Raw genomic sequence first — 27223 nt, 5'->3', positions numbered from 1 at the left:
ATATACACATTTATTTTTTACAATATTTACGATGCAAAAACTCAAGTGACCGTGCATAGATGAACAAAGGCAGTGGACACAATAATATGAACACCTGTGCAATAAGATGTGAAGCTGTTCATTTACTTGCTTCTATGCCTATCATATACATACATATATATATAATTTTATATATTTATTTTCATATTCTCATAAGGTTTTACTTCCAAATGCTCCATCAGGTTTTCCCTCTGTAGTCCCTCACTATGCCTCCGATTACAAAACAGCCTCTATTGACTTGTCCCCTTCCGTGCCGTGACCTCTCCTCTCGTGACTCCGACCATTTAACGGTAACCCGGTTCAAACATTGCCTGGATCCGTGTCCAATTACATTACGAAGCAAATGTCAATGGTTCCAGCAGATGTCGGCCCCGCTCTCGCTCTTGCAGGTCCGACAGCGGCCGCTGGGTGGCGGTAAAGCCCCGGCGGCGGCTTCTCAGAGTCTGCAAGACATGTGCAGCTTCCTGCAGGACACATGGGGAATCAGCCAGGCCTCCTCCTCCTCTTCCTCCTCCTCCTGGACTGGGACATGCTCTGGATTCCCCGCTGTGATCTATTACCTCGCTGGGTGGAGGCTGGGACAATCCTGAGGGGTGTGCAATGCTGAGTTAAAAAAGCCTGCCTGCACCGTCCACTTGGCTGCGTGGAGCGGACTGAAATAAATCAGAGAAACGTTTCCACAACCGTAAAAGCGTGCGTTTTAAAAGAGAGCACACTGTCCGGGAGAGAGATGTGTGCCGCGATATCCAATCTGCGCCTCGTTACTGACGAATGAACACACACACTTCATGCTTCAGTTTTTATTACACATTGAGCTGTCACGTGTGGCATCACAGTTAGCGGGTTCTTGTCAAGAGTGACAATGCGTACGCACGGTGACACACAAACGGAAAAAGCACACTTTTTAAGAAACTGTAGAAAAAGTCACAACAGTATGAAATGTTCGTCCTGGAATTTTTTTTTTTTTTTAAATACTTGAATAATGTTTGGCATTCAAAAACAAAGCAAAGTACACAAAACAGAAAAAATAATTTGCCATATTTAAGTACAGTCGACGTGTTTCTTACAATCATTTTTTTCTTCGGTGTGACCTTTTGATGTTAGAAAATTCTTAAATATACATTTTGAATTGCCGTCGGTGGCGGTCACTTGCAGTTTAAAAGCGCGTTTGTTTTGTGGACACCTAAAAACGACGAGTCGGCGACGACTCCTACGGATCAGAACCGCTATCAGTGCTGTCCTTGTATTCCGGCGAGGCGGCCTTGTGTCTTCGCATGCATGCCGCAGCCGTTTTATTAGCTGTCAATCAACTTGGCTCACCTCAGGCGCACACAAGAACATTCATTGTTAAGAAAGTGAACGCAAATGTCAGACCACTGCGCGCACACACAAGCTACGGCAATGTGAACTCTGCAAACCGGCTTTTTCTCGCTACCGGATCGCCTACTGAAATTTAAAAAAAAAAAAAAAAAAAAAGCCCTTTTGCCAGTTAAATATGAAGACGTCTACGCCGAGCGGTCGGCCTTTCATGAGCCCCGTGTGGAGGAATGCATGCTTGAAAAGAACAAAAAAAAAAAAAAAAAAAAAAGCAGGAAAGAAATCGTTTCTTTAATCGGCTCCAGAAAACATGTGTTGTGTGTCTGTGTGTGTGTGTGCGTGTGAGAGATACAGATAGCAGGCAGTAGGAAGAACAAAGTGGATGCAATTAGATTGGAGGAATGCGCTTTCGTGCCCTTCATGGCTTCACCGTGCTCCACTTCACCTCGTGAAAACCACGAAGCGTCTCGAGTGCCCTCCCAGCTCCCCCCCCCCCCCCCCAGAGTGGAGCGACACGCAGGAGCGACACCGCGGCTTCCTCCCTCAGGCCGTTTCGTGGAAAAGGATGGGCTTGACCATGCCCGACAGGATCTTGGGCACGTGGACGCTGACGATCTCGGAGATCATCTCGGGGAAGTTGACGCGCGTCTGCAGAGACTGCGCTTGGAGGAACAGGTCGTAGGTGAACTGGTGCAGCTTCCTCACGATCTGAGAGCAAAAAGGAAAGAGCGAGAATAAGAGAGAGGTTATTAGCGGACGTTTGTGCAAAGTTGGGGGAAACAAAAGAGAGAAAAAAGAACAAAACCCGCGGATTAAAGAGGAAACGGCAAACGGCATCGGAGCCCCGTCTTTTGACGCGGGCTTTAGGAGGCGATTTAAAAAGATGACACTCGTTGCGACGCCGTAAGCCCCCGCAGGCGGGGTAAAGCCGAAAGGTAAAGTCTTGATCAAGCGCCTGAGGGGCCCCGCCAGACGGTCCCCTGGCTGCCCTCTCGCTCGCGCGCCGTTAGAAGATCTGGGATGCGAGTGGGACGCCGACAAAGCCGAGCCTTTAAGAGTAAATCCACAGTGAGAGACGCGCGGCTGCAGCGGCTTGCAGCTCGGCTCTCTTTGGGAGGAAACTTTTCCAGCTCCTCTGGTCACGCCCCACCTGCTGATGTCATGGAGGGTTGTTTAACCTAGATAATTGCTACAAATTAGTATTAAAAGTAGTGGCGGTAAGGAGGGAAAGCAGTCGATTGACACCCTCTAGTGGACGCACCCCCACCAGATCATACACCGCCGTTGACAATGTTTCAAGAATGATTTCAAATCCACGTAGGTTAAGGTTTTGGGAATAACAAACGGGTCTCAAGTGATGCTTTCTTTCAGGTTTTACTGACTTTGATGATCTCGGCTACATCTGTGCATGAGGCAGGCTGATGTGCAAAAACTATTTGTTGTGACGCTTTATTGAACACATTAAAAGACATAAAGTCCCCATAAATTAGACTGGGAGCTTTTACTTTGAAAAACGGGTTAATTTTACCAGAAGTTTTCAATGCAGTTTAGGAAAAAACTATTATATATATATATATATATATATATATATATATATATATATATATATATATATATATATATATATATATATATATATATATATATATATATATATATATATATATATATATATAACCATTCCTATAAAAAAATATTTTTTAAATATTTTTTTAACTATAAATTTAAAGTGAACATATACACCTATGTGAAACATATATTCCGTTGTACAAAATACTTCTCGAATTCCTTATAACTTTAGGCTTTTTAAAGCACTTTACCATTAAAACACACAAGTTTGTAAAGTGTTAATTTTCTCCAGCAGATGAAGAACGAATGATTCAATTATTAATCTCTCTTTCTCAAAGACAAAACTTGGTTAATCTTTCGCTTTTCTTTTATTGCTTTAGTTTGCTCCGAAATTGTTTATTTGGACAAATAAGATTCTGGACCTCCGTGTTCAAAGTAATCAGTTTCTGAGATCACATGTTGGCGCTCTGGAGCACTTCGTAGAGCTCTCCATCTCCTAACTCGCTCTAAACTCATTTTAAAGAAGCTTTTTTCTCTTTCCGGGCCGGTTCACACGTCAGCATGTTTGCATCTGCAAATACGATCCGCTTTGAATTGCTGCTGCTGCAATGTTTCCTGTCAATACAGTATATAGGTTAGCGTGGGAGTGCAGTCCGCCAGCACTAAATGATATCGACTGGGACGCGATGTCGGGTGCTCTGCATCCTGGACATCACATGTGTGTCAGTTCCTTCTGGGGCTCTAGTTATTCTTGATGCAGCCATGCTACCGCCAGAGGGTGACTCCTCATGCTCCCTCCTGATGTACTGCCGGCACATTGAAGCTAAAGCAGTCACATGACCCTGTGGTATGCGTTTAACCCTGGGAGTAGGGTGGCTGGGGATTTGTGCACAAACCGGGAAGTGTATCCCAGATTGATAAAGGAACTATGGGAGTCGGGATGATATCACAGTTTGTGTCGGTCCGCCTGTTGCCGGCTCTGAAATCGATACAGCTACTCCCACTTGAAATGTAATAACTGACTGGCCGGATTTACAGTCAACCAGCCATGAAACGACAAACAAAATCCTGACGCGGTCTAGTAAGTTCGGGAGTCAGCGCAAGTATTGTTTCGGGTCAAATTCAGATTTGGTGCACTTTGCACCGTTTCCCTCCCGCGATGTCCCATTCATGCAGCGGTTGACAGAGTCCCGGCACGGCGCGTTCATATACGAAGGCGGATTGTGTCCATTACCGACTGGAGGGAGTCCAGCAGCTGCGTGAGCTGAAACAGTCGGTGCGTGCGGGTGGTCTCTCCGCAGTGGCTCGCCAAGCGGTCCAGCTCCTTGATGTAGGAGGTCCGCAGTTCGTCAAAGCAACGCTGGTTCTTCAGGCCCTCCACTGGCACTGTGAGCACAAGAGCCAGCACACAACAATAACTCTCCCAGACTTTATCCACGCCCCATCAGTTCTCTGAAGCACGGACGAGCTCCATTCGAGTCCTATTTCACTCGCTGAGTTGACATTCAACTTATTATTTTGTTTCGCCCGGGGCGGACTCACTGATGCTGAAGAGGACCAGGGCCTTCATGCAGAGGAACTCCTCCTGAGTGACCTTCAGCATGCAAAACCTCTGGGAGAGCAGCTTCATCCTGACACAGTGTTCATACATACTGGACACTTGCATCCGTTGGCTGCGAGGAAGAGGAGGAGAAGGAGGAGGAGGAGGAGGAAGGGGAGGGGGAAAAAAGAAAGAGGATACAAAAAAAAAAAAACCACTGTGAGAGCAGAAGTAGGAGCACCGGGTGCCACATAAGGAGGAGAGAGGGTCAGGCGGAGAGAAATGTAGAAAGGACAAAGACAATTAATGGAGGCAGAAGTGAAAAGAAGAGGAAAAAAGCTGCAGAGGTTAGAAGAAATGAGTGAGGTGGATAATGGAAAAAAGGGAACAACGAAGAGGCAGAGAAAAATGAGGGTCGGCAACGAGGGCAGGCGTACCCATTACCATGCGGGTCGGAGGCAGCCCAATAGTGACAGAGGTCGAATTCAGACGGAATGAGCGCTTTTGCTAATGCTGCGCGAAAAAACACCGGCCGAGTGAAAGCGGCTCTGAAGGCCTGTCGCCGGCTTCAGCATTCAGAGCAGCGGCCTCCTTCAACACAGAAAGACAATTTAGTGATAAGAGGCCGGTGGAAGTGTTATTCGTGTGTATCAAGTGCGGACGATTTGCTTTACTAACTCTTATGTTAAGTTTTTTTTTGAAGTACAAATAAAAGGACAGGACTTGAGGTGTCAGAAACATTTCTTTTCTTTTCAAATATTTTTTTAGAGAGGCTGGAAGAGGTTGCGGCGCAAACTGAAACTTGTCAAAGTAATGGAAAAAGGAAGTGACTCAATGCCGTAGCAGTTCTTGGGAAACGACGGCGGCTTCGTGAAGATGAAACGGAATAAATCATCTGAGGTGATCCCTCCGCGGCCACGCGTGTGTGTGTGTGTGTGTGTATATATGCAGCCGATGCGAGGGAAACGGTAAAAGCAGAACACGGTTGTTTACCCTCTCGCCTTGAAAAACACGACGTTCGCCGTGTGATTGAACAAAAATAATAAAAAATAACAACGCTTCCTCTGAAGCTCGTATTCCACTGTGCCTTTTCCTTCCAATCGCGGTGACAGGTGATATCTCATAATACGGAAACAAACCCGATGCCACGATGATTACCTCGGCTGTTGAGACCCGAACAAAACTTTCTTCGTTTGAGAAACGGATGGGGAGAGGAGTGGGAGGGGGGGGGCGGCTTCGCAAAGCCAGTGTTTTCTGTGACTTACTCATTGAAAACCAGGTCTGGAGCAAAGTACAGCAGGGAGCTGTTAGTGAGCGTGTAGGACCTCCAGCCCAAAGCGAACACCATCACCCCCATCCATGACAGCTGAATCACTGACATCTGGTCATCGACGTGCATTTCACGGAAACCTGTTGAAAACACTTCTTTTTTTTAAAAAAAAACCCAAACACCTGCAAGTGGTGATATAACACTTTCAAACACAAGTGGGTCTAATATATGCAAAGCCTCCGGGCTAATAACAGGAATAGCACAGTGTCGATAGACAGCGGGGCCTTTTGCAGCTCTTGGCTGGATATGTGAACATATCCCCCTCTAGTGGTGGATATACGAACAGTGGCTGCTCAAAATGGAGAAGTTTAACTGGCACAAAACCCTGGCATTGCCCGTTATCTCCGGAGGAAAAAGAGGAGGCCTTGCACAATGACAACATATATTAGATCAGGCATTAGACTTTTTCTTTTTTTTTTTTACTGGCGGCCGCAGAGCCCGTCTGCGTAATTGCGGTGAACTTGAACTGCAATACAAACTTAATTTCACTACATACACGAGATGTGACATTTCCCTCTAACCCACGCAAAGCAGTGGGCTGATGTGAACCCACTCGGGCGCTCAGCGTCTCGCTCGAGGACGGGAGGAGCCGGGGATCAAACCGCCAGCCTCGTGGTTAAAAGGACTGCTCGATCCCACGGCCGCCATCGAGCGACTGAGTCGCCTCTCGCTGTGGTTCTGATCTGCAGCTCGACACGACATGCCTGACCTTGTCTGTGTTTTATTTTTATCCAACAAAATGCACATGACTTGTCTGGCGCTACGCAGAACACTGAAACATTTCAGGACACGTCGGCCTCGGCAGCACACGCCCACACGCGGCACGCACCTCGGCCCGGACTCGTTTACCTGGTATCGCCTTGGCCCAGCGCACCACGGTTACCAGCTGCCTCTCCCCCAGCTCGTTGAGGCTGGTGAGCAGGCACGCGGGGCTGTCGGGCTGCGCGTGGTCGTGCCCGGCGTTGACCACGGCCGGCTCGATGGCCTGCAGGACGCTGAGCAGGGAGAGGCACGAGCGCAGCGTCGGGGGGATGCCGAGAGCCAGGGAGTGGGACGCTGCTCGAGACACGCAGGATTGAAATGAAGAGAGAGAAGAAAGAAAAAAAATCAGCACATGTTTTACAGAAGATGTTTAGCATTTGAGTTAGCGTGGCGCTAACAACGACCCTCACTTTGAGCCCTGGCGACTACGCTTCCCGGCTCCAAGACGACGTCTCTCTTCGCGGGCCTTTCCCCGGGCCCTTGCGCCTCCTCTCCGCTCTTCAGCTGTCCAGTTCCCTTCAGCCTGCGACCTAGAACCACAGACGACACAGATGAGGAGTGAGGGGGGGGGGAGGCATGAGGGAGAAAATGAGATAAGAGGCTTCCATTTCCAAGTTGTTTTGTCTGATTTCTTACACAATAGATAGCTGGAGAAATCTGGGAAAAGGAACTGGAAGGAATTGACTGTCAGACAGTGGAGCTGTTCCTTATCGTAACCAATGTGGCAAGGGGTCTCTCGACAGTGGCCACTGGCCAAGAAAATGCTCTTTTGGCCTCTGCAGAAATGGATTTGTTACACTGTATTTAAGCTAGAACATTTGATTAGTGTGTTCTGATCCAATGCATGTAAGGTATTCAACCGCCCTGACCCCATTTTCCACGTTTTCAACGCGTGCCGCGCATTCTTTCCTCTCCCTCATTTGTCGTTGGACGCTCACCTTTCAGGCTCATTCCCGACATGAAGCATCTCTTCAAACGGCAAGAGGCGCAGTTTTTCCTCCTCAGCTTGTCGATGGTGCAGTCGTTCCGGCTGGCACACAGGTGGTTCTGCTTACCTGGTGGTACAGAAGGAGGAAGGGTAGGGAGGGAGGGAGGGGGAGGTGAAGGAAGGAGCTCAACAATGCCTCGGCTTCCACTTAAAGCAGAGATATGTGGGTGTTGACTGATAACGAGTGAGTCGACCTCATAATGTCAGGTCACTGTGCCCTGCTTGCATGAACGGGTGGGCGTAAGAAATTAAATCAGCGTATAATGAGCAATTGTGTGTGTGCGCTCGCATGTGTGCATGTGTGTGTGTGTGTCAGACCTACCTGCAGCGGCCCTCTTGAAGAATACTTTGCAGCTCCCGCAGGTGACGGCTCCATAGTGACAACCAGAGGCATCGTCTCCACATACTTGGCACACTCTTCTGTCTGACAGGTACACACCTGGAAACAAATCCTCATGCCTGGACGTACACCAACACACACACAAAGACACAAACGTATGAATTGGGGCTTTTTTTTTCATTTATTTACCAAGCGCGCACAGATAACCACACATTATTCAGTCATAAATCTCAGGATGAGCAATATGACAGACATAGTAAATATGACAGACGGGCATAGTAAAAAGCTTTTAAATTACCACGTCCCCAGAGGGCGTTGGGCCGCCTCTTATGACATTTGGGGAACTAATTCCCTAAATCCGATCTAATTACAGCAGTCAGAGATGTCGCTGTTCTCGAGTTGACTATATATACAATAACAAAGTAAGTGCTCTAAGAGATGGCACACCACACCTGGGATTCAATACTTGCGCAGTTGGCCGTTTCCAGAAGTGGAAAAACAGGACGTTTGTCTTTCACTTCAGGGACAGAGCAGGTGCCGTATCTCTTGTTTATAGTGACACGGGTGTATTATGTGGTATTAGTGGAAAGTTAGGGATAGAGTGAACTTTGATGATGAAATGCAACTTGGCCAAGGCCGCTGGAGAGCACATGTGGCTGTTTGGGGGACAAATAAGTGAATGCTGAGCTGCAGCTGCCTCTGCAGCTGGACTAGGCTTCCTGAATATGGGGGGGGGGGGATACAGAAAATCAGATTTACTGCCTGTTGGTAAATTGTGTGTCAAAGTGCAGCAATCCTTTGTTATAAAATCCAGATAGTCAAGATAAGTACAAGAAGAAATGAAGGACAGGGGGGGAGCGTTAAAGTGAGATAATGGATTCAATGAAGCATTACGTTCTAAAGACTTCTTTTTTTTTTAATGGACCAAATCCAACAATATCACGCTCATTTAGACCAATTGTGAAGCTTGGCGGACTAGAGCACGCGTCCCTTGACACCAAGTTCATCTGCATTTGATCTTTATTACTGATTAATGAAATATGCGACTGGAATGAGTGGAAGGAAAGGTGGCAGCTCCGAACAGGGCTGCCCCCCCCTGACTTGGTGCCAATGTAAAAACAAATCAGAGCAAACCCTTAAAATCCATTTTTAATTTATGATGTCTACAATTTTACCTGAAACTGCGATCAGAGCAATCCATCCACACCGAGGGCTCGCTCTTGATGGCGGACAGAGTGAGCTGCTCCTGGGGAATCGCACTTTGGTAACTTTCCACTTGGCCGTAGCCTTGTGCCACCATCATCGCCGCTCGCGCGCCACCTTTGCCACCTTGCTCACCCTTGCTGTACCACATGCAGTGGCATTCCCGTCGGGGTCCGAGAGAGGCTTGCTCGCAATTACAGTATTTACACAACAAACCATGTCCGCCGGTTCCTCCTCCTCCCCTCTCTGGCTCGGATCGGCTGCTGTACGTGCGCCACACGCCCGCCGGGCTCGGACCGGCGGAGTACGCGGAGTACGGTCTGAAAGGGAAGAGCTCGTCCACCTGAGAGTACGCGGGCAGCTCCGCCGCCGGGCTCATGAACAAGTTGGATTCCTTGGAGACGTATCTGGATATGACAGAGTCGCGCGTCTCGCCCTGCGCGCCGTCCACGTCGCCCGACCGGAGCAGCTCCATGCAGCTCACCTGCTGAATGCCGTGGCACGCGTCTCCAAAGTCGTCCTCCCGCGGTTCGCCGCCGCTCAGCCGAGCCGCTCCTAAGTCCTGAGCTCTGCCGCGGGAGCCGCTCTCCACGGCGGGGTCGAAGTCCGCGAAGCCGCCGGCGGAGCACGGGTGCATGCCGTTGGGCGGAGACGACGCCGAGTCCAAACCCAAGGACACCGACACCGCCTTGCTGAGCTCGGCAGTGGTCGCGCGCGCACAGGTGTCCGCGTGCTTCAGCTGGTCGCGCTCGTTCATGGCGAGAGAGTTGGACGTCTCCTCCAAGTCCGACAGGCTCATGCGAAAGGCCATCTCTGTTTACACCCGCGCGCTGGTTGCACACGGTGAACAAATCAAACAACACTCCACTCCTACGAGTCTCTCTCCGCTCGTGTGCTTCAGCGGATATGAAATTCAAAGCTGGAGACGTCGTAGGACGTTTTCAGGGTAGGGCCGTCCCGTCGACTTCCCTCCGCGAATGAAGGACCGACTAACTTTCCTCTCTTCTCTCAAAGTAACCGGTCTCACTGCTTGTAGCGCCGACGGGGAGACACACACTCACAAGTAACGGTTTGAACTCTGTAACTTGACTTTGTACTCTGGCATGTTGACGAGTCTCGCGAGAACATCCAGCTGGATTAAAATAAAAAAGAGACCGAGCGGTACACTCCCCGGTTGCTGCCGTGTCCGGTTCCAGTTCATTTTGGACTGAAACAATACTTACGTTGGGCTAAGTGTACATTGCATAATAATTGACGTTTGAGGGCAATATAATTTCTATTAATTTAGGCTTCTGTTATGTAGTAACAGGCAGTGATGGGTGTTGTTTTTTAGGCTGCATTAGTGGCAATGTCCCTTTTAATGTTCTGTGCATTTCTATTGGATGGACAAACCTCTAGTTGAGGTTAATAATCAAATCCATTTAAATGCCACTTTTGGACGGTGTGCTTTGTTAGACACAGTTGAGGTGATGCCTCCTCGCTCACGTGGACAAACGGCACATCACATGGTGTTTCTGTGTGTTTTATTTACACAGCAATACAAACATTTTTCCCAATGAACGTGTATCTTAAATGTCATCTCTCTCATGAATCAATGTGGATAACATTTTCTTTCGTCGACACAGATGGCATTGCAAGCGTTTGTAATATGATTTACAGCAAACCTCTTAATGGATGACCGCATGGATGACATTTCATGTGTTGTCTTTTGTTTCTACGTCACCGTACTGTGTTTTTTATAACAGTTGTCACCTGTTTCCAGATGCAATGGCATCACAATCATGGACATCAAAGGCGGCAACAATATAATGTGCCGTCCCGTTATGTCGGGTTCATTTCCTACCTACGCAATAATATGCATCTATGCTTCTAAAATCTCTCCATGCGTCCTATTTCATCATCTATCCTCATCTTGCCTTCCTTCAGTCGGGCCGACAGCAGCCCCTCTCACATGGACTCAAATTCATCAATGCGTTGTTTGGTGTTGCCTTGACGAATCTGTCGCAGGGTCTTGTATTTGTCGCGGCCCGCCTTCACATTCTCAGCGTGGATCAGGTCATTGGGGGTCTTCTTGCTCTCGTCGACAGCTCGAGCCAGCTCAGTGCTTAGGAACTGAAAGAGGACACACAAAAAAAAACCCACAGTGAATAAGAACCTCTTTCCTCCGAATCTTAAGGAGACCATTCAGGAGCCGTGCCCCTCTCCCATCACCCCCTGGACGCCACTCAATCGCAATCTGAAAACACACCATTGTGCATAGTTATTAAGTCCAGTTTTGTGTTGAGTCCTCTGTGCAGTGCCATATCTTGTTTGGGCTGTGAGATAGAGGCCGTTGTTATTTCATTCGCTACAGGCCTGTGGGTCTGGATGAGATTTGCGACTGGAATGAAACCACTAGAATGATAATGTTCAGGCGACAATGTTTTATTATGCGGAGAGCACTTAGTTCTAGGTAAAGCACACAAGCTGGTGGCAATTAAGCTGCCATATTTAGAGTGGCGTCTAAACCTCTATATGACCGCGACAACGGGAAAACACAGCGAGTCCATCAAAACACTTAACAAATCCCACAGCAACAACAGAAATGTGATTACAAACCACCAACTCTATGAGGTGCACAAGGAAGTGGCAACAGCCGCGCACCTGGGTAATATTAAGCTCATCTTCTCGGCCTGTGTTCGACATGAGACGGTCGTTTTAATAATTAGCATGACAAAACAGCTGTGCTAGCGGCTCTGAAGCCGGGCTGAATGCTGGTGTCAGCACGCTGACATGCTCACAGTGACAATGCAGTCGGACTGATGTTCAGCAGGTAATGTTCATCAGGCTAGCGGCCAGTTAGCATGCCAACATTTTCCAATCAGGGCTAAACTCAATGTGCGACCGGGGGCATGGGAATGCCCATCTTTTTGAACATATTTATTCATTTACCAAAGAATTTAAATATCCAGCTGATGAGGTGGCCAGATGAAATATATTATAATTTGTCAAGATATATTTCACTCAAATTCAAATATGTCAACCTCATGGTTGCATTAGAGAAAATGTATAATATATTATATATATATATATATATATATATATATATATATATATATATATATATATAATGTATATTTATTTATTTATATATATATATATATATATATATATATTCAACCACTTCAACCTGCAATATTAATACCCTGTTCATAAAAATATTTATATGTATTCTGTCTATATATATATATATATATATATATATATATATATATATATATATATATATATATATATATATATATATATATATATACACACACACACACTTCAACCTGCAATATTAATATATACACTGTTCATAATATATATACATATATATATACACATATATATATATATATATATATATATATATATATATATATAATTTAGTAGTGTTGTTTTTACTGTTTTATTACTGTTTTTACCGTTTATTATTTACATTACTAGTTTTGATTTTACTATATCTCCGTGTGCACTTTGCTCTGCCTGCTGATATAATCCTACAAATTTCCCGACTGCGGCACTAATACAGTCGTGCTGAGGACCAAAGCCAGTGGGACTCATCCTCTGGAGACCATGAATGGGACCGTGAACGACTTTGCCATTGAGCCACACACTCCCAAAAGCTCCAGCACAGCCCTGGGACTGCTAATCTCTGTCTGACCGTGACCCCGCGACCCCCGACGGTGAACAAGGGAACAGCAAGTGCAGGAACTCTGAAAACATCCACTGCGCGCTCACCTTGAGGTTTTTCTGCAGCCGCTGGTTCTTCTGGGCCTCCGTGACTCTCTCCTCCTCGCTGCGGTCTCGCACCGTGCCCGGGGAGGTCAGCTCGGCGCTGGCCTCGGCGCTGCTCTCGTCCGTCTCGTCGTGCTCGTGCATAGGAGGGTGGACCGAGTCCTGGATGTGGACGCCCATGAGTTTAGTCTTCAGCTCCACTTTGGTTCGCTCCAAATCAGCTTCCACCACCGTCGCCTGTCAACACACACACACACACACACACACACGCACACACACACACACACACACACACATTGCATTGAAGCTCTGTGGTTGGATATTAAAGCGCAAGTGGCCTTTTATCTTTCCACCTGGTTGACTCACACTAACACCTCTTTAGATGTCTTTTTTTTCAGTCAATCCTTTTCAATTAGAATGTTCAACGTCGCTAATGAAGGGAATATTTCCCGAATATGTTGTCCTCTATGACTTAATCAGTTTCTTAGCATTGCATGCGTCAGTATACGTTGGTGAAATAATGTGAATATGAAAATTTGATGTGTACTTTGGCTCAATCTATTGAACTTTGCATGTACAGGTGATGATTAGTTTGAACCAACTATGGCATCACATTGCTACGCTTTGCTGCCCATGATAATGAAATGACACCCATAAAGTTTACACGATCACGGTCTTGAAACTCTGATAGAGTCCGTGATCGCTGCCTTGCCTCTACTTTACCCGGGCCCAAAGCTCAGAAGTGTCAGACATCCCTTTTTGCTCATGTTTGATTCATCCTTTCTCTCTCTCTCTCTCTCTCTCTCTCTCTCTCTCTCTCTCTCTCTCTCTCTCTCTCTCTCTCTCTCTCTCTCTCGTGGTTCTTTCATTAATTCTCACCCTTTCCTGCCATCTATTCGCCTCCTCGTCCTTTTTCTTCTTGGCGTCTTCCAGCTGGGAGATCTTAGAGGTAAGCTCTGCCAGCTCAGTGGCCTATACACACACGCACACAAATGGGAAGAGAGGTAAGAGTGCTCCTGATCTGAGGTCATTGTGCTCTGTTTGCAAGTGCTCGTGTGTGTTAGAGGGAACATGTGTGTGTGTGTGCACTTATGTGTTATGTGGCTTTTCTTTTCAATCGGCTAAAGGTAGGAATAATTGGAAGTATAGTGAATGTGGGAATCATTTGATGGAATCAATGCCTTAGTTTCTATCTTAAAGGCAGTATAGATTGATCAATAGATGTAAATATACGATAAAGAGTGCTCGATAAATAAAGTAATTGTAATGATCCGTTTCCAGCTGTTTTTTGTGCTTTTACAGTTGGGAAAGAATCCACCTTATCATTTAATCGATTCAAGTGGAATTTAATTAACCCATCCAGGTGTTTTTGTTTTGTTTTACCAGACTTTCTTGGCTCTTGATCTGGTTTTCGGACTGGTACAGCAGGGCTGCTTTAGCTTCCACTGCAGCTCTGCGGTCCTTGTCCAGCCGCTCTGCTTCCTCTTGAGCAATTGTCCTCTCCTTTTCCAACTCAAGAGCCCTGCGAGTCTGCTCCTCCAGCTCTGAAACACAATGGCACCCATGCGCACAAAAAAAAAGAAAAGAAAATCATCCTACACATATACCTGGATAAGGCCCACACATTGTCTACGCTTCACAGGGATCAAATATGTCAATGTAATGCGCGCTTTCTTTGATATTTTTAAACGGGAACAAAAAAACATAAAACTGAAGTTTGAGAAACATTTGTATTCAGAAAGTTGTCAGACCGTCTTGAGCTCTCTTTGTCTGCTCTTCAATCTGTCTCAATCTCTCCATCAGCTCCATGGTCTCACGAGCAATCTTCTCTGTTTCCTTCTCGGCGTTTTCTCGCTTTTTTTTCTCACTCTCGAGCAGAGCCCTGACAGGAGAATTGTGCATAAATACACATCTGAAAAAAGACCTCGATCCCCTGACAGTTCTTTCTTAAGGCAGAGAGAACACACTGTAAACTGTAAAAGAAATTTTTATAAAAGGCCTTCTTTATTTCCTCCTTCCTCACCTCTCCACCTGCCTCTTGTTCTTCTCCTCTCTGGCCTGGGCCTTCATCTGCTGCACCTCGATGGTGTCGGGTTTACGTCTGCGCATGTACAGGTCGTGATTCCCCATACACAATGCCAGGATACGTTTGTTGATGCGAAGACGGGGCACATAGAAAACAAAGTCCTTTAACACAGGAAGAAAGTCAGCATTCAGGGATTTATGACACACAGTCGGATCTGCTTTACAGTTAATAATGGGTTTATGTTCTGAAGGGTTGGTTTTGTTTGGGAGGATTAAGTCAATATTACTCAACAATTGGCTTTCGTGAGCAGAAAAATTCAAGCGGGAGGCCAAATTCTTGTTCGTGAGGGAGATCAAGGAGCAGCTGCTGTTGTTAAACTACTTTGTTGTCATTGAAGCGTTTGAAAAAAAAAGGTAATTCTATCCGTAACGAGGATATATATATATATATATATATATCGCATCTCCTGTTCATAGTCGCAGCAAACAAATACGAATAGGCACATATCTTCATGAAAAGTGCTAATGCTACAATAATGAGCACTAAGCTTTGGCGAGGGAGCAGCTTTTTAATCCCACCCACATACACGCATGATTTTGAGTTTGGCTAAAATAATCTCACAGATCAACATACCTGCACAAAGTCTGACTTTAGGTATGCAGAACTAAACATTTCACATCATGAGATGCATCATAGCTGCTGCAGGTGAATCGCTGTGAATAATGTTGTGGTTCTTGTGCCTACCGGAGCTTTTTTGTCGATTGGTTTGATGAGAAACTTCTTGTCGTTGAAGGAAATGTTTCGGATCTCGCTCCAAGGGAAGCCAATCTTTGGGGTCATCCTGTGGAATATTGGCATTGGCTTTACCACATTAGTTTACAGAGTTTGCCATGTTCTCTGCGCACAGTTGAAACACAATTCTGACACTGTGAAACTGTGTTAGCATGCAAAACGTAGATGTGCTTTTCAGTCTGTACGGGATCTCGAAGGGACGACCAAAGTCATGAGGATTCATCCACTGGAGGGTCAATCTCATTGGGATGCTACATAGAAGGTCAGGGGATCAACAAAGTCAGTACTAGTTGTCCTCGAGGGACAATGAAGGAAGTAGAAATAACATCCTAAATGGTTTGTCAGAGACATTTTGAAAATGCAGCCTACTTGTCCTTCTTGTCATAGATGTTCAGCCCCAGTGCGTCCACCCCCAGCCACAGCTCGGACCCTTTCTTGTTCTTGATGTTAAAGTAGTTGACCCCGTACATTTCCAGATCCTGGGCTATCTTGAGGTACTCCACCATGGCATCTTCTCTGTGGTGTGGAGGAATTTAATAAGCACCTGCTTACGAAAACAAATGGATAAATAGCTTCTTCTTTTTTTCTTTTTTTTTTTTTTAAATACGACTGCAGTACCTCAGCAGTCCCTTGTGCTCTTGATGCCACACCTGGATTCTTTCCTCCCACTGATTTTTATTCAGCTTGTGCTGCTCCAAAACCCTGGTTTTGATCAGTAAAGAGGGCACACCGGTTAGAATACAGATGGCTGAAACTGGAATGAAGTGAAACTTTGGTGAACACTTATAACCATATAGGACTCAGTGCCTCTGTGGCAGCAGCTTCTCTCTCGCCAGGTATCCCGGGACGTGGTAGTCTTTCCGGTAGTCTCCTTGCTTGACCTGGACCGCATACGAGGCCAAGAGCACGGCTGTCTCAGGTGGGCAGTAGATGTCATCATTTAGGATGCATTCTTTGACCTAAAAGACAGAAAAACGACAGAAAAACGCTTTAACGCACAAATACCCACATGTTTTACGATGCTGGTCTTAACATTGATCTTACTCATAAAAAAAAGAGAAACCATACGTGTTTTAATATGTTAATTGAATGAGCCTGGACCTTGTTTTGCGTCCATGTACCACCTTATGGGAGACCCACAATGGTGGATGGGCTCTGCAATGAGTCATCATGGAACAAACACTGGTCATTAAGAAGTTTTAGTGCTTTGTTTTGAATGAGAGACCTGATTTGTCGTTGCAATTACACAATACAGCCTTAATCACATTCTAATATCCACTTTGTCTGGATTCCTACTGTGCGTTTAAGCGATTCCTATTGTTGAATATGAATATTGTGCCCACATCAATAGTAAATATGTGGGTCTAGCTCCTTGCCCTTCTCCAAAAGTACAAATTGAATCAAACCCAAATGTTCCCGGGTCGCAAATATGTCCCGTAATAAAAACAATATGTGTGTGCAAATGTCCGACCTGCAGAAAGAAGAGGCGCTGTGTTGCCTCCTGGATCAGTTCATCGGTGACGTCCTCGGGGTAAAACTTGGCCCTGAACTTAATCAACAAAGGGTTGTCTCTCTTCACATCCTGAGCCGTCACCTGGGATCGGTATCCCGCAGCAGAGCGATGCCGGAATGAAGAGATACGTACTAATTAGTCTCGATGGTCCAAAAACATAAGCTCAATTTACATCCAGATGTCAGGTGAGTCAAAGTTATGCTTTCAAGGGATGTAACGTTCACAAACAGATGTTCTCCTCACCCTCTTGTTCAGCTTGAGCCAGGTGGAGAAGCTTTTGCTGTCCTGATACTGGAGGCCAAAGAACCAGGTCTCCCTCAGCCCGATCGTCTTGACTATCTAACCGTGACAAGAAGTAACCGCAATCACACACTTGCCCCTTCGAAGCACCTGCTCGACTGTAACGCACACTGTACCTGGTCAAACAGCTGTTTGCCAGTGGTGCTGGGCAGGATGGCAAACTCCAGCTCAGCATCCATAGTTGTAACGCGGACATTGATCTGCCAGAGAAAACACTCATACTAAGCCACACAGAGGAATCCCTGTTGCTCATTCATAAAGTGTATCACGTGAGGAGCATCAAGGAGCATGCAGAACAACATCAGCTGGGTTTTGAAAAAAAAAAAAGAAAGAAAAAAGCAAAGCACTACTAATTCTGTGATAACTGTGTTTGTTCTTCTGACACAATGCTACATTTCTTGGCTCTTTGACAGAATAATGACCAAAAAGAGTGTTCCTTACATTCTTATGTTCAACCAGGAGCATCCAATCGCAAGAGGTTGGTGGGGACTACAGTCAAAAGATGAAGCCCAGAGTATATTTTAGACTCAGCTGACAACATGGGGTTCATTCCATGATGCATGAGGATTAACGACTGGGTAAAAACAATGACACCCATTTAGCGTCAATCTGGAATGTTGCTATCAAACCACATACACATTTCTGCAGTTGTTGAGATTTGTACAACAGGAGAAATAAAAGCAGAATAGAGGACAAGTGGATGGTTGTATTACCCATAGACTATGCTGAGATCAGTTAAACAAAGCAGGCTTTCATTAGTGCCTCTAATAAGAACAATAATAATAGTAAAAATGATGTACAACTAGTCTTGCTGATCAGCCTGTGGAGCCCGACTGCGTCAGTGCACAGTTATGAAACCAGTACAAAGAATGCTTAGCTTTGGTTTGGTTTATCTAGATAACGTTACGAGACACATTAAATCCAGGAAAAAACAAACGCAGCCAATTAGAAACATCTGTAAACTGGGCGTAAAATTGTCACATCTAGTCGGATAAGAATTCTCTCCTGAGGTTCGAAGCTATGGAACAATACCTCTTGGTAGCTTTTAAATATCAAAGCAGGTTCACACACTCCAGTCAAATCGCTACAGTTACAATACAACTACTGCACAAATGAAACACAAAGGAAAATTAAGTTATTATGAAATTGAAGGGTAGCTACTTACAGTTGACATTTGTATTTTTTTAATCTGTAGCCGAAACCCTTCTTCAGAGAGATGCTTGTAGTAGCCTTTTTCTCTGCGGAGTCATATGAAACTGCTTGCAATACCGACAAGGATTATTACTGAATGAGAATGGACCATTGTATTGCTCCCAAGTAGGCTATACTTCTCTTGAGTTAATCCAGCAGCAGCCTGGGGCCCACATGTTTTGAGAGAGGCAGCCTACATCTACTTTGGAGACTTTTCCCCTTAAATGAATTAGTTTTTTTTTTCTTTTCGACTAAGTATCATTTATCTAGAACCTAGGCCTGATCTTCGTCTCACAAACCTATTTACAGAGGTACACAAATTAGGCGTGGGCCTAACTCAGCACCTGGTGTTCCAGTTGCAGTGAAGGCGCCAGCACGCTCTGTTTATCGAATAATCTGTCGAGTTAATGTTTTAAGCGCAAGTTATGGCGTACATTGATTTCAGGGGTTAGCGTGGCAATCGGTTTGTAGGCCTCTCGCTAACCGCTCGACAGCAGAGTGTAATACTTTTAAATTGCTGCAATAGAAATGCAATGCAATGCATAATTCCATTTAATTGTTTTGTAGTTTTTTTGAGTGTTTTTTAAATGCTGGAGTATTTTTTGGTCCTCATTTGTAATAAACTAACAGGTTTATTACAAATAATGTGACCATAACATCCTTTTTTCACAAGTCGGTTTTCTGTCATTATACTTTGTTAATTCAATGTGACAGTACACGTTAGTCACTATTTCCTCTCTCAGTCGCTGCGTCGCGCGGTGCCCCAGGTCTCACGTTGCGGGCGCGTGCCCGTTATGCGCGCTCACACACCGAGCCATTGTGTTTTTTTTTTTTTGTTGTTGAATTATCAACAAGGAGACCACCGTGGCCTTACGGGGTAACCGAGCCGGCCGAGCTGAACGACAAGGGACGACGCGGAACCATGGCGGACGAACAAGAAATAATGTGCAAGTTGGAAAACATCTTGGAGATACGGTGAGACGAAACCCCCGTTGTTGTCGGACGTGCGGCTCGTATCGATGAGGGTTGTCTGGGCTAACGTTAGCCGGCTGGGGGCCCCCTTGACTTCGCTTTTGTTACTGAGCTAACGTTAGCTAGCTGACGTTAGCACGTCTGCTGCGACACCTCGGGGCTTTAACTGGCTTTTCGCATTCAAGGCTTGTAGCTGGTTTCCGACGAGGAGGGTTGGGAGGCAGTCTCCCCTCCCCATGGAGGAGAAACATGGACACAAAGAAGCTGCGGCCAAGCTGCACGTTCACGTCATGCGTGTGTGTGTCCGCAATCCAGATGTGTATCTGAAAATGCCAGATGTGCGCGGTGCTAATGACTTATGTGGCTAAGCTAGCAGCATAGCTAGCAGGCGCTGTCAGCATCTGGAGTGGTGTTTGTTCCCCCTGATGTCTTCTTCTTCTTCTTCTTCTTCTTCTTCTTCTTCACAGATGTGCATAACACACATTCATCCATGCACTTAATACATTGTTTCATGGCTGAGATAATTCTGCTTAATGTCGACGCTTAAACTTCTGGGAGGTTATTCATAATTGCACATGCAAAGCACTGCATTGGCAGATGGGGGAGAAATGAAAAGAATGGATGTATATTGTTTTTAGATCTTTAGACAATCTCCCTTTTTGTTTGCATCTGTGAGGGAAACAGCATTGACAGCTGTAGCCTCTGTTTGTCTGCGCCACTATCTGCAGGAACAAGACGGTCCAGATGCAGAAGATCAAGTCTCGTCTTAAGGTTGAGTTTGATTCTCTGGAGTCCGAGGAGAAGCACCTGAAAGAGTACAAACAAGAGATGGATCTGCTCCTGCAGGAGAAAATGGCTCACGTGGAGGAGCTGCGGCTCATCCACGCAGATATAAATGTGGTGAGTCCTACGTTCAGAGATGGAGTCGTGCTGCAGAAACAGCAATCCAGTTTTAACGCGACTTCAAGGTAGCAACAGCGATGCCAGATCAGCAACACATAGTCAAGATATAGTAAATGCAATTTCAGTCCCTGTATTGTTTCCTGTATAAAATGTGTGATGACCAGGTCCAACGCCAACAGCTTATACAGAGCATATTAACTTGTGTCCTTCTGAACTACCCATTCCTTGTCCTCTCAGATGGAGAGCACCATCAAGCAGTCAGAGAATGATCTGAATAAGCTGCTAGAAACAACTCGGCGCCTGCATGACGAGTACAAACCTCTGAAGGAGCACGTCGATGCTCTCAGGATGACTTTAGGCCTTCATAGACTCCCGAACCTGAACGAAGAAGAGGAGAAGCTCTCTCTGGAGTCAGTATACACACACACACACACACACACACACACACACACACACACACTAAAGTTCATGCAAGGTACAGTGAAATGATTTAACAAGTGTTTACAGTTCACTTACGGTCATGTTTTAGGTCTCATTAAATGTTCTTACAACATAATGGACTTACAGATAATTATTTGCTACTTCGGACGTATGCAAAATAGCGTATTCAACATTTGTATGAAACACTTCAGCATATGATGAACATGTTTTATTTTAACTTAATTTCCATTGTGCTTTTTCACATTTAAACAATCAATTCATGAACTCAAAGTCCAGTCAATTTTCTGTACTGTCTTTATGGCATTTTTTTAACACACACATATATATATATATATATATATATATATATATATATATATATATATATATATATATATATATACATACACGGCAGCTAGCAGAGTATATACGTATTCAATGGTTACTGTCACATCTGAGTATGTGCAACATTGATTGTGTGGCACAACAGAACAGAATGTGATGGTATGAAAGCAGGAGAAAAACAAGTTGATATTGTGGACTGTGCAAAGATCAAAGGTTGTCGGGACTTATAAAGTTTATTGGTTCATTTTATCTTATCATTTATTTTATTTAATTCAATTTATAGGGCACAAGTGCATATAAATTTAACTTTTACAAAGAAAAAAGTGTCCAAGAATGGCGCCTTGCGGTACACCAAAGCCCCAAAGAGGCTTCTGTATTACATTAGGATGAGTTCATTAACCCCACAAAAATACAAAAATTGACCTTTGATGATGCAAGTGTGGACAGTACATACTTACAACTTGATTTTGACAGATTAAATTATGTTCACGGTTGACAGCCTGAAATAGGTAAATCCGATTTCTACTTTCAGATAAAAATGCACTTTGACCACAGACCAAATAACTAGTACAACATTGTGCAATTGAACCCAAGTAAAACCAAACAAGATTATAAATAGTCGTTCACTGAGTTGTTGGTGAGGGACAGAGATACTCACAAGTCATTTTTTGGAAATCCAATTCTATTCTAAGTCCAGGTCAAGTCTCATATCCTTTGTCGTCCAGTCTGCGGAGAACACTACATAACTATATCTTAGGAATTCAAAGCATGTACTATATTATCATATTACTATCATATTACATATTAGTTCAAACAATTATGGAATTTCTAAATGATACACTACCTTGAAAAATATTGATGTGTTTATCGAATTTAATATTATTGTTATGGAACTTCCTCATAAAAACAATGGTCGTGTACATTTCAGGTGTGATGAAATATTGAGAAGAATTGCGATTGAAAACGCCCTTAAAGGGAATTTTCTTTGAGTGGGACGTGATCTTCTGGTCGTCAGCGGACTTATACTTAAGAACCCAAATCATTTGTCATATATTTATAATTCTCTTATTTATTTATCATGGTATGGAAACGCTCTTTTTAGCCTCAATGTAATTAATGTAGTTATATTGATTATCTCAAGGTATTGTCATTGTGTTTAGGCTATGGCCAAAATCTTCCACCTAAATATAGGTCACTTCATCTCTTGAAAAATATAAAATTAAAATAAAATATATATCACAAACTAGCTTGTTTTCTAGAAATTCAATGAATAAATTGTCTATATATAAATTAGCGACACGGTGAAGCCTACTTTTTGTATATTAGTATACAAAATCAGTGTTAAGTAGTATTGAGGAGTATTTTCAGATTTTATTAATAACTTTAGTGCTAAATTAATACAACTGAAGTCATTGAGAGAGAGGAAAAAGTACCACAAAAAAACGCTCAGGACAATTGTCGTGAATTTGTACTCACGAGACATCTTTGATGTGTCTTGGTAGTGATGTGGAGGACATCTGACGCTCTCTTGAGCTCTGGCAGCCTTTTCAGAAATTCCTGTCCAGCTTCATTTCCCCCTTCATTCCTTTAACATTCTGTGTCTTCTGAAACTGCTGAGCAATAAATCCATTTTGAAGCTTCAGAGTCTCCGTTATCCACAAAGTGCAGTCCGACATCTGTCAACCGTGGAAGACGTTAAGATGGAAGAGTTTACGATGAAGCAAATCTGAGACGATGGCGACGACTGGTTTACCTCGTGATCGGGTTGTTTAATGGGATCGAGGATGTGGTGCACGTTTAGGATCGTTGTTTAAAAAAAAAAGAAAGAAAGGTGCTTTTAACGTCAGATATTTTTCTCCCGTTGTACAGACGGAAACAAAGACCCGGTTCGGGTGTACATGTTTCTCCCAGTTGATTTAGGTCCCTCGATGTTCATTTCAACATTCCTCACTTTACAAGATACTTAATGTGTCGTAAATTTCAAATACCTTTACAAAATTAAGAGCCCCAGTTAGGAGAACGTTTTGCTGGCGCACATTGTTGGCACGCTAGCTTCTCAATTTTGGCCGCGTCCTGTTGTGGAAGCTCAGATGATGAGTTCACTTGGCCAGGTGGTCGGCGTCTCTCTTTTCCATCTCGAGTGTGCTCCTCCATTTACCCTGACTTTACGAGATAGTTAGAAAAAGTATTCCTCCGGTGCTTTTTCTTCCTAGACGATTGACACCTGGGAAATGTTGGAACTTGCACATTTATGGGTGGATATCTAATTAAAAACGAATTAACAGTAATAACACTTAAATCACGCCACAGGCCCCCGGGGGAGATGTTTGGGCACATTTTTAAGATATGCTGCGCCGGTGAAGTTGAAAATGTCGAGCACTTTCACACCTCTGTAGTAGCGAACGAATCCAACTTCACTGTGAGCCCTTATTAAGACATATCAAAGCCCCTTCACGTGTTGAAGTGAGTTTGTTGATGATTTGGTGGATCATGGTCACAGGGAATACAACCCATTACATTTGTTCTGTTAATGCTCGACTCTCTCTCAAACCTATTTTGAGAGAAACCAGAGAGCCTAAAGAAATAGGATATCACTTTTTTATTTTGAAAATGGGCCAGTGAGGCATAAAGTCCAAGGCCACATTTCTTTCCCAGCCCTCCGCACTCACGGTCACACTCGCATGCAAGCAGACAAACACTCTCACAACGAAAGTACTTTTGCTCGGAGTTGTACATATAAAGAGAGGGATGTGCGAGATTGGCGATAATGTTCTCCAATTTTAGTCTCCTTTTATATTCGGTTTTGCCACTCCACATCTCTCGATACACAGAGTAGATGGGATAATCTCAACTGTGATATGATTCATAAGCTCTAGATAAGCATCACATCTAGCCCGGTTTCTCTCTTCTTTTCTTCTTCAAACAGTTACTTTGAGAAGCAGAAAGCAGAGTGGCAGAAGGAGCCGCACGAGCCCGCCATCCCAGAATCCCTCGCCGCCGCCGCCGCGGCAGCACAGCAGCTTCAGGTGTCCAGGAAGCAAGATGCACGCCAGACGGCCACCTTCAGACAGCAACCGCCGCCTATGAAGGTATTGCTCCGCCTGACCTAAAATAGCCGCACCTTTTTAAAGAAAGGCGTCTTTTCAAAGTTTGAGTGGTTGTTGAAAGGTCGACCTATAAAAGCAAAACCACAGGTCATTTAAGACTGAAGTTATAGTTAATTAAGCTGCACTTTGTGGTTTGTTTCTCTGTCGTGAAAAAGCTATTTGAAAGTAATCTGTATGTAATCGGCTCCTAGTTGTGCCGTATGTAGTGAAAACAAACTCGAACACCACCCCAATGTTGAATGAAGAATAAGCTTCGTCACACACGCGCACACACACGCATACCATCTGACAAAGATGCTCATCTCTACAGTACGGCGAGGAAGACATAATGGGAAGTGATTGCTCTAAATTCACTCCCCCTGTCCTCCCCCCCTCTCTCTCTTTCTCTCTCTCCAGGCCTGCCTGTCCTGCCACCAGCAGATTCACCGTAATGCTCCCATCTGCCCGCTGTGTAAGGCCAAGAGCCGCTCCCGCAACCCAAAGAAGCCCAAGAGGAAGCCCGATGAGTAGATCCTACTTTACTGTCGGCTGCAGTCGGGTTCAAAAGGGACCCGGTCCAATACACTGATCTAAAATCAGCCACGTTCATCACAATGTATGGCTGAAATCAAAGATTTGTGCTTCAGGACAATTTCCACAGTCCCAAATTTAACAAGTTGTCTTAGTACCTTTTTTCATAAACTGTCAACTGAAATGGATGCAGAATGTGGTAATGCCCTCATGTCGTTTGGTTTATCAGTGCTTTGGATGTTTGTATGTAAGTGTATGACTTCGGTAGTAGGTTTACTAGCCCCTAACAATGTAACTGCAATAATGCAAAAGGGAACTTGATGAAATGTCTAAATAATTTTGCCCATGTTGCTACCGGTTCTTCTTGTTTGTACCGTTGCCTTAGATATTGTACTGTACTGTCACATTTTTTGCAATGCATGCGTGCTTCCATGGCTGTCTGTCGTGTATTTCTTTTGTGCCAAATATAAATTGGGTAGGTATAATTGAAGTTAAATAAAACACAATGTTGTTTTAATGTTTACAGTGTTCAAGTGACCAGAAGGGAGAAAAAAAGGAAAAGAAAAAGGCCAGACTCATTTGCTCTGAACAGTGTCGTGTGTTTAACTTTAATACAGTGATATCAAATAAATGGCTGTTTTGTACTAACCTTGTTTGCATGCCTTTTATTTTCACACCTAAAACAAAGGCTAGACATTTGTTTTGGTTATTTAGAGCGTGAACATAAACACAGCTGTGGCCGAGTGGAACCCGAGGACGTCGCCGTCAGCGTATGGATTAGCGATTTTTTTTTGGGGGGCATCTTTTTCTATCCTGTATGTCAAAATAAATAGCCAGCGACATGTTTAACTCCACCACAACACCGTCCTCATTGTATTAGCACTGTGCCCGTCACGTTTGCAGCTATCTGTCTGCAAAAGGACAGCGAGGTCTTTCTAAATGAGTTCCAGTTGCTTTTTTGTCAGGGTAACCCCTCATTTCATCTGTTGCCAGGGCAACTCCACGTTCCTTAGTCGTTGCTAAGGCAACCCCAGGTTGCTGTGACCTGCGCGCAGCTTCCTGACGACGATGACGACGGGACCCTCCCTCCCTCTCTCACCCAAAGGTGCACGCTCCTGGAACAGAAGAAGAACAGTGGGGATTTAAATCACGTGAATCTGGAGAAAAGTGACACAAATGTTGGTGGTCTGCGAGAGAGACTGTGTGTGTGTGAGTGTGTAAGAGAGTAACTGTGTGTGAGTGTAAAGCTGTGAGTGTAACTGTGTGTGTGTGTGTGTGTGTGTGTGTGTGTGTGTGTGTGTTTAGTCTGCCCTTCAGGGTTTGGAACTGCAGTTGTGTCTTCTTCCTCCTGATAAAGCTCCTCAAGGCCAGAGCAGCCTGCTCCTGCTCACACACTCTGCAGCCCGCGGGCTCTTGGAGCTCCACCTCCGCAGCCTGCAACACAACAGGGGCAACACAAAACCAAGGGGAGACATTAGCAATCATAGCAACCCCCAGCATGGCCGGTCACCCACCCACCCACCCACCCAAATAAATAAATAAATATGAGTCACACGAAGCGAGTGTTGCCTAACCCGCGCCATCTTCTCCCTGACGGCTTTGAGCCGCAGCAGTGAGAGGAGTTGAAGCGGGACGGTCTGGACTTCGGGACCTTGACATATGAGCGCGTGGGAGGTTCGTGCGGACTCGCGCGCCGCACAGTCTGGGAGAGGGAGGGGACATTTTCTGTGATCTCTAAACTCGTCCCAGTCGATGTTTTGTCCCGCTCCTTCTCCTCCTTCTCCTCCTGCTGCCGGAGCCGCTGCTGTTTTGTGACGGACACGAGAAGTCATCCGTCGGCAGTGGTTTCTTAGAGCTTCCTCTTCCTCCTCCAACATGTTTTAAAACACAGCACGCGAGGCTTAATTATTACCTAATGCAGTAGCTACCTAGCTAACCCGATTATAACCTTTTGTTGGTGACGTAACAATAGCCCGCAGGGGGGTAATAAACTCGAGTATCGAAACCAACAGACGTTATGAAGTGAAACATTAACAGACTTTAACCTCGAAACAAAGTTCACCGAGGCCGCAATCTTTACCAGACTGTGTTTACACACCCTCTTCTTTTAGTGTTTATGACAGCTGCACTTCCGGCCAACAGCGAACAACGAGCGCCATCTGGTGGCCGACACGCGCACAGGCATGCAATGTCATTCATTCATTTATTCATTTTGTATTCATCAAATGCAAAGTGACAACAATCACACGTGCAAAACAATGTGTTCCACCAAATATAAAATATGTAGACAAAAC

At 44.9% G+C, this 27223-nt stretch overlaps 3 protein-coding genes and 1 long non-coding RNA gene across 5 annotated transcripts; 1 reads left to right on the top strand and 3 right to left on the bottom strand.

Moving 5' to 3' along the window:
• Positions 1 to 1899: 1899 nt before the first annotated feature.
• Positions 1900 to 10178, bottom strand: LOC137789871 (progesterone receptor-like). The gene is made up of 9 exons (XM_068583730.1): positions 9061 to 10178; positions 7868 to 8004; positions 7496 to 7612; positions 6968 to 7087; positions 6645 to 6851; positions 5731 to 5875; positions 4468 to 4598; positions 4160 to 4311; positions 1900 to 2064 (listed from the first exon to the last, which is right to left on the bottom strand). The coding sequence occupies exons 1-9, from the start codon at positions 9897 to 9899 to the stop codon at positions 1900 to 1902; spliced, it is 2013 nt and encodes a 670-aa protein (XP_068439831.1). The 5' UTR covers positions 9900 to 10178.
• Positions 10179 to 10731: 553 nt separating this feature from the next.
• LOC137789890 (moesin-like) lies at positions 10732 to 18670 on the bottom strand. 2 transcript variants are annotated; one of them, XM_068583753.1, is made up of 15 exons: positions 18647 to 18670; positions 17923 to 17970; positions 17598 to 17681; positions 17425 to 17520; positions 17140 to 17262; positions 16476 to 16627; positions 16287 to 16370; positions 16038 to 16184; positions 15621 to 15717; positions 14874 to 15037; positions 14602 to 14732; positions 14234 to 14394; positions 13730 to 13822; positions 12854 to 13087; positions 10732 to 11200 (listed from the first exon to the last, which is right to left on the bottom strand). In XM_068583753.1, exons 1-15 carry the CDS (start codon positions 18653 to 18655, stop codon positions 11036 to 11038), a joined length of 1788 nt encoding a protein of 595 aa, XP_068439854.1. In that variant the 5' UTR covers positions 18656 to 18670; the 3' UTR covers positions 10732 to 11035. The 2 variants fall into 2 exon arrangements, with proteins under 2 accessions (XP_068439854.1, XP_068439864.1); XM_068583763.1 differs by lacking the exons at positions 16476 to 16627; positions 17140 to 17262; positions 17425 to 17520; positions 17923 to 17970; positions 18647 to 18670 and having other exon boundaries at positions 17598 to 17656.
• A 771-nt stretch (positions 18671 to 19441) lies between these two features.
• On the top strand, positions 19442 to 25577 carry zc4h2 (zinc finger, C4H2 domain containing). The gene is made up of 5 exons (XM_068583742.1): positions 19442 to 19647; positions 20373 to 20544; positions 20785 to 20957; positions 24239 to 24401; positions 24816 to 25577. The coding sequence occupies exons 1-5, from the start codon at positions 19595 to 19597 to the stop codon at positions 24927 to 24929; spliced, it is 675 nt and encodes a 224-aa protein (XP_068439843.1). The 5' UTR covers positions 19442 to 19594; the 3' UTR covers positions 24930 to 25577.
• LOC137789901 (uncharacterized) lies at positions 25508 to 27033 on the bottom strand. The gene is made up of 3 exons (XR_011077858.1): positions 26504 to 27033; positions 26240 to 26363; positions 25508 to 26044 (listed from the first exon to the last, which is right to left on the bottom strand). It is a non-coding gene; the product is annotated as an uncharacterized lncRNA (long non-coding RNA).
• Between the last annotated feature and the right edge of the window lie 190 nt (positions 27034 to 27223).

Source organism: Clinocottus analis, unplaced genomic scaffold (assembly GCF_023055335.1).
Source record: "Clinocottus analis isolate CAN_PGR_092001 unplaced genomic scaffold, fCliAna1.0.p SCAF_10, whole genome shotgun sequence".
NCBI classification, from domain to species: Eukaryota; Metazoa; Chordata; class Actinopteri; order Perciformes; family Cottidae; genus Clinocottus; species Clinocottus analis.
Note: the sequence above shows the minus strand (reverse complement) of the source record. Positions and strands in the feature narration are given on the sequence as shown.

Excerpts from the sequence above, each read along its gene's own strand:
- LOC137789871 (XM_068583730.1), bottom strand. The coding sequence starts at position 9,899 with ATGGCCTTTCGCATGAGCCTGTCGGACTTGGAGGAGACGTCCAACTCT. Across the intron at positions 7,613-7,867 it reads CTTCAAGAGGGCCGCTGCAG|GTAAGCAGAACCACCTGTGT; the intron begins GTAGGTCTGACA and ends CTGTACCACCAG. Across the intron at positions 2,065-4,159 it reads TGCTGGACTCCCTCCAGTCG|ATCGTGAGGAAGCTGCACCA; the intron begins GTAATGGACACA and ends TTTTGCTCTCAG.
- LOC137789890 (XM_068583753.1), bottom strand. Across the intron at positions 14,395-14,601 it reads GACAAAGAGAGCTCAAGACG|AGCTGGAGGAGCAGACTCGC; the intron begins GTCTGACAACTT and ends ATTGTGTTTCAG. Across the intron at positions 11,201-12,853 it reads GGCTGCAGAAAAACCTCAAG|TTCCTAAGCACTGAGCTGGC; the intron begins GTGAGCGCGCAG and ends GTCCTCTTTCAG.
- zc4h2 (XM_068583742.1), top strand. The coding sequence starts at position 19,595 with ATGGCGGACGAACAAGAAATAATGTGCAAGTTGGAAAACATCTTGGAG. Across the intron at positions 20,545-20,784 it reads TCCACGCAGATATAAATGTG|ATGGAGAGCACCATCAAGCA; the intron begins GTGAGTCCTACG and ends TTGTCCTCTCAG. Across the intron at positions 24,402-24,815 it reads AGCAACCGCCGCCTATGAAG|GCCTGCCTGTCCTGCCACCA; the intron begins GTATTGCTCCGC and ends CTCTCTCTCCAG.